Genomic DNA, 12,045 nt, shown 5'->3' on the forward strand with positions numbered 1-12,045 from the left:
TCTGTGCACGCCGTGTCAGTGTAACTTGTCAAACATTTCATTAAAGGTTTAAATTGATGCCAATGAATATGACAACAATGTATTATGTATTCGTTAGTCAGATGATGAACTTCGGGATTAAGGCAAGGCTTCAACGTTGACAACAAACTTAGGAAAGCAGAATAGTAAACATGTGAAAAATATCAAAAATGGATTGTCAGACACAAACTAAAGTATTGAGAATAACTAATATCTTCTCTATGTAGTCCATTTAATGTCATATTACAACTTCCCCTCACAGTGGACAACCATCGACCTTTGCTGAAATCCATGTGTCTCACTCAGGGAGGAAACGATTACATTAACGCTTCTGTCGTGAATGTAAGTTTTTTTAAATAATACAATTCAGTGCTTTAAGTTCAAGGTAAGGCGAGAAATACATTTTGGTTAGTTCGGTAGTCAAACCAGTGAGATCAGGATAATACGTCCTGTACACTGCCCACCTGAGCTATACGAGCCGCGATTGCCATTGCTGTGTAGGAGATTGGTTTGCTGGGATCGCAACCACATGTATCCAATTGGATATATTTAAAAAAAAAACATTGACGAGAGCAACTAATTCTGTTAAAAGCGGAACGATTCTTCTGAAGTATTTTTCATCTTTTTAAATAACTGCAATTAATAACAAATTTAGGAGGTCGAACAAACCGGTGATTGTTTTGGGGGAATACGCAAAGCGCTATATTTGAACTAATTTGTTTTTAAATTGCTTTCTCTTCAGATTTCTGGATTGAAACAAACCTTGATTATGACACAGGCACCTTTGCCGACTACTGTTGAAGACTTTTGGCGACTCGTGTTTGATTATCAATGTCAGACGATTATTATGTTGAATGAGGCGGACTCCGAAAATCATGTAATTTTTTCAAATATTCTACTTTTCTTAGTATAACTATTTCTCGCTTCCAACGTTAGGGTACAGAACTGTTAGTACAAGTCTCTTCTGGTGTTTTCCATTGCGTTAATAACATTGGAACAATCATTTGTAAGTTCAATTCACTGTCAATATTTGATATTGTATCATAACACAGGATACTATCAAATATTGGCCAGAGGTAAACGACATCGAGATCGGAAAAATGACAATATCCACGTGCCCCATTGAGAAAAGACAGCTTTATACAGTCCATGAATGCAAGGTTGCCCACCGATCGTATAGGGTAAGACACTACTATCCTCATACATTATTTGTATTGACTAGCTTTACTACTAATGATTATTTGTATTTAAAACTAACCTTAAATCGAAAGAAACCCTCCTAAAAAGCCATACTGTTTCCAAGTTTTTCGTTTTGCTTTCAGGAATCTATCAAGGTTAAACGATTTATTCTAAACAACTGGCCAAAGAGTGGTGATAGCTTAATACCGCTTATAAATTTCATCGCAGCTACAGGATTTGGAGATCGTGGTGCAACATTAATTCATTGCATGTAAGTTCTTAATCTGGTATTGAAGGTGTTAACAGTTACATAAACATGCAAATCATATCATAATTGCTTTCGGAGAGAACAATTATAACAAAATAAGTAATAATTGTACAACTTATATGAAAAAGTAAAACAGAACACTTTTTGCAGCAGTATAAATCCTAAGGCTAGCAGTACGACTGTCTCAGTTTCTCTAACTTGATGATCCTAACTACACACAATATTTGTTTTACATAATATGGTGCTGTATTATGCTACTTGATCATATGACATCAGTAACAAAAAACTTAGACTATATGTGATTTAATATTGTAGAATCTAAATTCTTTCCAGTATCAACTTCTGTTCTCATTTCAACTTGTCTCTGTTTTTTTCATTCGAAAGTATGATCGTTAATGTGACGAAACGAGCGAGCTTAAACCGTCATTTTCTCAATATCTCTATAATTAAACACAGATAGATGTCATGGAATGATTCATTACCATTTTCAGTAACCGAATCCAATGTTGACGGGTCATTAGAATATGTATGCTATGTTTGGTACATGTAAACGTGCGCCATTAAGTATTCCTATGTAGTTTGCTGTTTTTGTAAAAAATGACAATTTTAAGTTTGATATTATCTTATGTGTTTGGTCGCAATTTTAGAAATGGTGAATCCGAATCCACTAGTCATTCAAACTGGGATACTATGTGTGGTACATGTAAACGTGCGTCATGTATTCTCCCTAAGTAAAATCAATGTATAATTTGATAGTTTCTTATGTGTTTTGGGACAACTTTGTTTTGCAGAGATGGCGCATCCAGAAGTGGAATTTATGTGACTGTTTGTTCTGAGATCAACAGGATAAAAAAGCGACAAACGATACATGTGTTCGACACTGTTAAAAATATGAAAGTGAGCAACCCCAATGCGATTCGCACAAAGGTATGTCGTAACATCAATATAATATTACGATAATACAGTACACATTAGCTTCAGAAGCCTTTTCTGGTGCTTGTGAAAAGAATAATGGCCTACTAACATCACCATGTAACCTCCCTCCTCTACCAAACATTTTAATAATATAAACTCCGCATGCATGGCATTGTATAGAGTTATCCATTCCTATTTACATAATAAACATAACAGCTGAAAACATTGAAAACTAATCAATTTCCAGAAATAAAATTGAACAGGGTATCCTTATTTTTTTTTCAAATAAAGTTGGCCAATATCCTGCCCGATATTGTTATCAAATACTATGGGAACTGTTTATGTTCTGCAAAGGAAGACCAGATATGGAGTTTCAGTTCAGTGGTTAACGTCGGTGTCTTTCAATCTTAAGGTCCCGAGTTCGAGTCACTCCAAGATTAATGTATATCGTGCAGTTACAGAGTTGTTGACAATTGACAATTCATAATTATGGACGTTAATTAACTATGAATGTAAGAGACTGACTTCACTCAGCTTGCGGCATTGATAAGCCAAATGAGGCTTCTTCGCAAGTTCCTGTTGCAGGAGGATCTGAAATACATACAACCATACATATACCTGCCCTTCTTCAACTCAGACGCCAGTTGAGCTGCTCGAATGCGAATGCGAATAACCAAGATAAGGACGTTACGTTAAGATGATAACATTGGTCAAATTTAAAAACCCACTTATTTGTAGACTATTTATTGTCATGCATGTTCCTTCAAGTATGATTTTACCCATATTTACCCATAAGTTTAAATATGTCTTACAAAAGGAAAAATTTGAGTGACTTCTTTTGTTTGTCCAGCTAGTGCATAGTTTTTAATGTATTCACCTTTACAATATTTAAACTCTCTTGCATAAGGTACTTTTAAGGTTAGCTGAAGAGTCCTGAGTCGAGACATCAATGTTAACAAATTATATTTTACCAACGAATTTCTAACAGATTTTAGAAAGCACCATATTCTTTAAACATTGAATTTGCCATTTCTTGGCAGTATCCACTGTAATAATGCCAATTATTTTGCACATACTCATATCATTTGCTCCGACATAGTTTTTAAAGAGTTAGTGTGAACTTTGTGCTGAAAGTTATGTCAAACATTAGGTCACGTTGATGTAATAAAATGCTAATTTATAACGACAAAAAAAAAAAAAACTGGTGTCTCATACACAATTACTTTGAAATATACAAATTGTATTTATCAGTGTAAAATAGTGTTTTACATGATTTTATCATTACTGTATCTGTAAGGTCCAATGTTACTAAAGCAGTTAACATATGATGAGGTAAAATCAACAAAATACTATTGATAAATACAACAGCTGAGATATGATAGAGTAGGCCTATACGTAATTTTGTGTGACCAGGTCCAAAATTAATCAAACTACAAGTGATTGTAAGGCATTCATTCTACTGAAAGTTTGCTTGGAAGTTTATTTGATAAAAGACAAAGCTTCCTGGCAGCCAATTTGTGAAGAATCTAATACAAAGGCATACAGATAATGCGTCCTGTTGTTATGTCATCACGTTTTCATGTAGCTATAAACTTACGTTTCCTGTTTTATTTTCTTCTCATATCTAAATGTTTGACGTAATTGTTAATTTTATTTTTGGCCTTTACCAAACTTTGACAAAAGTTTCCCAAATATTACCATATCAATTTACCAATAAATAGTTAAAAGTTGCCCAAATAGTTTATGGTTGTTTGGTTAAATGTAGATAAAATATTATTAAACAAACCGTTGGGTAAACCATTAGACAACTGCGGTTGAGAAAATATAGTTGGCTGGATACGTAAGTGACCCGTGTTTTTTTTTTTAAAGAATGCACGCATTCACTGGTAATCCCTTCTTTGCACATTTAATGAACAGAGTTTCCGAGATCACTGTATTACTAAATCGGTCATTGATGGTGACAGGTTCTGGAATTTATATTCGTTACAATGTAGTTATCCCAGTTGTTCTAATTTTTGTGTAGCATTTCAAACGTGTCATTCGAAGACACCTAGTATTTCATCTCCAACATACACGGGAAAAAGACACGCATTTAAGTTATCGTAAGCACAGTCCTTGGATGTTTACGTCTTGCTTACGGTCACCTTAAACATCGGAAACCCGTACATTTTGGAACAACGCGTTTACGATGTGTTTACGCATCCGTAAACATTGTAAACACGGAACAACAGATTTCCGTTACGTTTATGACAACTTACATATCGGAAGTTAATAATTACTTTCGTATTTATTAAAACTTATTTCTTCTACACGTTTACGTTGACCTTAATCTCGCCACGAAGAAATTTACGACAGGATTACGATTATCTTACACATCGGAAACTCGGAGCATAGATTCAACGCGTTTACAACAAACTTACGCCAAACTTAAGCATGACGTTAACGTTGATTGTTCCATGAAATAAAACACTGGACACAATTCTCATGTCAATCTTTCCGATAATGATATTACCCTGTGACTGCATCTCATGAACAAAATTTCAACATTTACGTTGGCTGAAACGAGTGCAGTTAAAAATTTACTGTATATTTACAATTAACTTACAAATACCCAAATACGTTCATTTCAGCGTTTACGTATTGATTACGAAATCCTTAAACGTCAAGTTTAAGTTATTTTCGTTCACCTGAAACAGGCACAGTACGGCATGTTTAGGATATACACGTCGGAAATTCCGAAGCATGCACACCACGGGATTACAGCATGATTACACCAACTTACGCATTGCGTTTACGTTGAATGTAATCTCCACTGAATTCGGAATTTACGGGAAGATTAAGATTCACTTATGCGTCGGAAATTCCAGGGCATACACATACCACGAGTGTCAGTACAGCATGATTACATCAACATCGCTTACGTTGACTCAATAAAGATTCGGAATTTAAGAGATGATTAATATTAACTTAAGCGTCGGAAATTTCAAAAAATACACAGAACGTGATTACGGTATGATTACAACGCCCATATACGTCACATTTAATTTATACCGACGGGTAATTTTTACCGAGACAATCATCTGCCTATTCGGTTCATTATATGTTCGTCTGTAATTATTGCATGCTAAAGTACTTGCTAGAAGTTTTCAAAAAGGGAAGTTTTTAACTCTTCCAAAGTGTTCTCTTGAAATTCTAGTAAATGGACATACAAGATGACTGAATGTCCAGTGAGGTAAATTTCCTTCAGGGTGCACGTGGTAATATAAAAAAGTTAAAGGATTTGACCAAAGATGACCATATTTGAATATCTGATATTGTTCTAATATAGCATATATCTTTCAATGTGAATGTGCATGGCTTGCACATACATACAACCATATGTACCTCACAATGTATTTCTCATACTTTGTTCAGTTATAATATATATATATATATATATATATATATATATATATATATATATATATATATATATATATTTATTTATATATATATATATTTATATATATTTATATGCAGCCGTCAAACCAACAAAACTCCTCAAGCTAATTCTATGAGAGTGTCAGCAAAGTTCCTCGTGGTTGCTCATTTTGGTAAGTTACGTAATTCACGTTGCGGGTCCTCGATCATAATACCTCAACAAACAGCTCACCATCAAAAAGAATTAAGTTTGGCGCTATGGCATGACTGATCGATATTTTTATTCCTACCGCTGGAATCATGAGAAAACAGATGAGAAGACACATACCCGTTCTCTTCATCTGTCTGTCTAACTTTTTTATGTATAATTATTTATGTGTTAAAGTAAGTTGGCCTGACGTTTTTTATTATTTATTATTATTATTATTATTTATGTCCGATTAGTATGGTACGTGTTTGGTTTATCTGCTTCTTGATGCATATGCAGATACAACAATGAAAATACACGATACGGCCTGCCTTATACTGTATCAAACAGAACAGTGCATGCAATTGGTTTGTTGTAGAGAATTTGTGAAACCGCAATGAACAACCCTCATCTGTTGATCAGGGAGGTGATATTTTGGACCTCCCTGAACAGTCGCTGTTCATCCTCCAATCAAACGACAGCAAAACTAGCATGAAAAAAACGCGCTTGTTTTCAAACGCGGGCAAAGCTGCTTACATGACAACAGGAGGGTTAATAATGTGACCGCGAATAGCGTACGAAATGTATGGCTGACTAATACCAGGGAGTTGCATAACAACTCCCTGCTGATACTATTTACGTTTGAAAGTAATAGTATACTCTTACTGAATTAACGTCTGCTTTCTTATTGTTCTTTGTTTTCTTTTCACACGGGGAGGTTGTTTTCTCCTTTGATAATTTTCGCACACGTATCAGCGTTTGCTATACATTCTCTTACACCCCATTAAGGGAGTATATGAACTGGAAAATTTCCAAAAGGATGGCGATCCTCCTGCGTTAATGTGCTTCCTAGCCAATTACTAGTTAAATCAGGGAGTTGTAACTCACCTGTTAAACAATCTGGCTATAGGTCGAGTCGTGAGCATGAAATGATGGGTTAATGCCTAGAAAGCCACAGTTTTAGGGTAACATTAACAGCTCATATGTATAACACTGCTACCATTATGTGCACATGTATATAACACACTTATAGGGCGGTGATCCTGAAAACATAACTTCAAAGCTAATACTTGCCCGTTGAGCAATTTGTCGGTGGCTAAATGGATGAAAGGTAGTCTGCATATGCCACAAATTATAGCACCCATATATAACTGCAAGAAGTTTACAAAAATTACCTTCCAGGAGGTCTTTACTTTCCAAATTGTTCTCATACTTTCTAAATTAAAGACATAAAATGACTGAATGTTAATTTCCTCAAGGGTGGTAATACAAATACAATATATATTTTTTTTGTATCAAAGGTGACCATATTTGAATACCTGGTATATTAGGGGCCAAAACAGCAAACCTTTGGAGCGGGATATACTGGTTTTGTATTGGGGTGTAAAATCTAAACAATTGCAAGTAAAAGATTCAAAGTAAAGAACATACTTTACCAAACACGTTTTACGAGGTACAAAGTATATATTTATAAATTTGTAGTTAAGACGGTGCACTCTTTACTGCAGGAATGCGACAACTTAATAAAGATTTTGCTCTCCCTTTCCTCTCTCATTCATTGCTGCAAATGTTTCTGTTGCAGCGATAGAAAGCAAGTGTAAATAAATGACACATGTTGACGCCAGAAATGTGTTCCACGTTCATTTCTATTGAAAATGTTCTATTGTAGATAATGTTATTGAACTCTGAATTCAAACATGGAAACGTTTTACAAACATTCACCTCAAAATTAGTGGAACAATGCCACGAAGATTAATATATAGAATGAAAAACAACTTGTAGGTAGGGCCTATTGCTTACCGGCTAGATACAGACGTAACGATTAAAATGAACATATACAACGTGTACTGCACGCAGCCGCGTACACTATACACACACATATATACATATGATCCGTATTGTGCCACGCTTAGGGAATTGTGCCCACGCTTGGGAAAGTATGATTGGAATATATTAGGCTAGTTGTCATAAAACCTGTTCTTAAATTTAACAATTTGGAAGGCTTTACATCATGTACAAACGAGAAGGCCCCATGAAAAAATGCAAGTGAGACAAAAGCCTATACATCATATACTTTCTTATATTCTCTTTCAAACACTCCGACCCCCCCCCCCCCCCCTCTCACCCGTTTAATTTTCGAAGGTGTTTACGTTGCTACGGGAGAAGTTTGGGTGTCCAGTTAGGTTCAAACTTGTTATATGCAACTAATATAGGTTATGTAGAAGGATTAAAGTATGCTGTATTGGCCCATATATGCCATATATTCAAAAATGGTCACCTCACCCTGGTCAATATTCTTAAACGGTTATATTACCTCGTTGGAAGAAAAATTACCTCACTAGACATTCAGTCATCTTTTGTGTTCATTAAGAATGTCTGAGAACAATTTGGAGAGCGAAGACCTCCAAGGAAAGTATTTTTTTGAACATTCCTAGCAATTATTGCAAGTTAATTAATTTGCGGCCATTACAGTCCACAGATACAGTCTCAGATACAGACATATGTACGATTAACATATATACATAGACAACATATGTATAATGTACGCAGCCGCATACACTACACATATACATATTGGTTAACATGCATGTGTGACAGTAACTTTATTGTGCCCATGCTTTGCACTATTAAAGAAGCCTTTATATTAGAATCCTCTTTCCGACACCCGGCCCACCCCCCCCTGACACATATACATATTATTGGTTAACATGCATGTGTGACAGTAACTTTATTGTGCCCACGCTTAGGAGAATTGTGCCCACGCTTGGGAAAGTATCACTGAAATATAGTAGTCTTCACAGAAACTGTTCGAAAATTAAGCGATTTAGATGGCATTAACACCCAATACAAACAAGTAGACCCTTTAGGAACTGCACTATTTAAGAAGCCTATATATTACATACTTTCTTGAATCCTCTGTCCGACCCCCGACCCACCCCCCCCCCGACACATATACATATAAACACATTTTGGTTAACATGCATTTGTGACAGTAACTTTATTGTGCCCACTCTTAGGGGAATTGTGCCCACGCTTGGGAAAGTATCACTGAAATATAGTAGTCTTCACAGAAACCGTTTGAAAATTAAGCAATTTAGAAGGAATTAAAACCCAATACAAACGAGTAGACCCTTTAGGAACTGCACTATTAAAGAAGCCTATATATTACATACTTTCTTGAATCCTCTTTCCGACACCCGACCCCCCACCCCCCGACACATATACATATATACATATTGGTTAACGTGCATGTGTGACAGTAACTTTATTGTGCCCACGCTTAGGAGAATTGTGCCCACGCTTGGGAAAGTATCACTGAAATATAGTAGTCTTCACAGAAACTGTTCGAAAATTAAGCGATTTAGAAAGCATTAAAACTCAATACAAACGAGTAGACCCTTTAGGAACTGCACTATTTAAGAAGCCTATATATTAAATACTTTCTTGAATCCTCTTTCCCACCCCGACCCCCCCCCCCTCCCCCGGCACATATACATTTATACACATGTATACATATTGGTTAACATGCATGTGTGACAGTAACTTTATTGTGCCCACGCTTAGGGGAATTGTGCCCACGCTTGGGAAAGTATCACTGAAATATAGTAGTCTTCACAGAAACTGTTCGAAAATTAAGCGATTTAGATGGCATTAAAACCCAATACAAACAAGTAGACCCTTTAGGAACTGCACTATTTAAGAAGCCTATATATTACATACTTTCTTGAATCCTCTTTCCGACACCCGACCCCCCCCCCCCGACACATATACATATATACCCATATACATATTGGTTAACATCACTGGCGGATCCAAGGGGGGCCAAGGGGGCCATGCCCCCCCCCAAAGGTGAGCCAAAAAGTGTTTCCGAACATCCGCTAAATCATATGATTGGAAATTAAAAAAATCGAGGGGATTAGCAGTGGTAGACTAGTCTAAAACTTTTCGTTTTCTGGTTTAAAATTAAATGCAGAGCTCCCAACTGACCCGCAATTCGCGAGAATTAGACCCGCATTCTAACACCTAAACCCGCTGCCCCCCACAAGCGTCCGAAAAAACCGCATTGTAATTGTCAAGTATACATACAAAAATTTGTATCAAATTTTGACTTAGCAACCATCATTTCTTTAGCATTTAGCATAATAGAGTATAAAACCTCCTTTACAGCATCATTTAAACCTCAAATTAGCCTATATTTCTTTTCATTGGGGCGAGCAGCGAACATTTTCATGCCACGGGAAAGAATGAATTATCACCTACTATTCAATTTATTGATGTTACACACAAAAAAATGCATATCTCTCAGAAAATTTTGGGTGACAAAAGCCTTTCTAAGTGCCACCATTTTACAGGTAGGCATCACCAGGATTCCAAAAAAAAAAATCAAAAGTGGAGGGGGACACCCCCTCCCCTTATACCCCTCCCCCAGGACGGCGAGTCGTGGCATGGACCAGCATTTGCCTTCTCAAGAGTTGGGAGCTATGTAAATGTATGAGCATGAGGATTTACAGTTTAACACCATTTTGCAGTTACAGGCTGGTTGTAAGAAATTTATAACCTATGAGAAATAAAATTTCTTGAGAAAGATGATCCCAACTTTGTTTTATAAATATTTTAGAAAATTACACCTGGGAAACATTTTTTTTAGAAGTAAATAAACATCACCATTGTACACTTTTGTCGCACCAAATTGCATCTGAGGGCAATCAGCAATAGAAAATTTTCCCCTCCCCTTAGACCCCTCCCCAATATCACTCTAATGCCACTTTGGCCCCTCCCAAACAAAGGCCCTGGATCCGCCAGTGGTTAACATGCATGTGTGACAGTAACTTTATTGTGCCCACGCTTAGGAGAATTGTGCCCACCGCTTGGGAAAGTATGACTGAAATATAATAGTCTTCACAGAAACCGTTTGAAAATTAAGCAAGAAGGAATTAAAACCCAATACAAACGAGTAGACCCTTTAGGAACTGCACTATTGAAGAAGCCTATATATTACATACTTTCTTGAATCCTCTTTCCGACACCCTCCCCTCCCCCCCCCCCCCCCCGACACATATACATAGATACACATATACATATTGGTTAACATGCATGTGTGACAGTAACTTTATTGTGCCCACGCTTAGGGGAATTGTGCCCACGCTTGGGAAAGTATGACTGAAATATAGTAGTCTTCACAGAAAATGTTTGAAAATTAAGCGATTTAGAAGGCATTAAAATCCAATACAAACGAGTAGACCCTTTAGGAACTGCACTATTTAAGAAGCCAATATATTACATACTTTCTTGAATCCTCTGTCCGACCACCGACCTCCCCCCCCCCCTCCCGCGCCTCTTCATTTATTTTTCGAAAGTGTTACATAACGGGAAGTTTTGGTCTCCAGTTAGGTTCAAACCTTGTTATATGCAACTTCACTAGCCCAATACAAACGAGTAGACCCTACACTACTAAATATTACTATCATACTAAGTATGATTTATTGGTCCCATATATGCTACATATTAAAATATGGTCACCTTATGTTAAAATTCTTAAACTGTTTTATTAACCACCTTGGAGGAAATTTACCTAACTGGGAAATCATCTTGTTGTGTGTGTTTATAATGTCAGCGAACAATATGGAGAGTGAACACCTTCAGGAAAGGACTTTTTTGAAAACTTCCAGCAATTACAGCATGCCGTAATTTGGAGCCATTACAGACTACTTTTGATGAGTATACGTCTTTGAACTCGAAGCCCCTCACCCCACAATCAATTTCCCCTCCCTAAATCTATTACGCCTGATTGACTCTGCGATCAATTTCATATATAGGTTGATGATACCTATACTTACTTTTAATTTAACATAATATGTTGATTACATATATCAACTGAAAATTATAGTGGGGGATAATAACGAGGAAGAAACTGTACCCATCAGCCTTAGATTAAAATTGTATACGTACGCTTATGAGTACGGAATTTCCGACTGTGGCACTCTAATTTTTCCGACTGTCGAACTCTATTTTTCATAAATTCTTGCTATTTGTGAGTGACCTACAATTTTCGGTCAAA

The 12,045-nt window shown here is 36.4% G+C and overlaps 1 protein-coding gene across 1 annotated transcript in view; it reads left to right on the forward strand.

Moving 5' to 3' along the window:
• The window catches only part of LOC139983701 (uncharacterized), a 125,362-nt gene that overhangs the window by 103,216 nt on the left and 10,101 nt on the right, over window positions 1-12,045 (forward strand). The window contains exons 18-22 of the mRNA XM_071997440.1: window positions 281-360; window positions 761-895; window positions 1,071-1,199; window positions 1,341-1,468; window positions 2,257-2,392. Coding sequence (XP_071853541.1) covers window positions 281-360; window positions 761-895; window positions 1,071-1,199; window positions 1,341-1,468; window positions 2,257-2,392 — 608 coding nt within the window. The remainder of the gene's footprint in view (window positions 1-280; window positions 361-760; window positions 896-1,070; window positions 1,200-1,340; window positions 1,469-2,256; window positions 2,393-12,045) is intronic.

Source organism: Apostichopus japonicus, chromosome 16, assembly GCF_037975245.1.
Source record: "Apostichopus japonicus isolate 1M-3 chromosome 16, ASM3797524v1, whole genome shotgun sequence".
NCBI classification, from domain to species: domain Eukaryota; kingdom Metazoa; phylum Echinodermata; class Holothuroidea; order Aspidochirotida; family Stichopodidae; genus Apostichopus; species Apostichopus japonicus.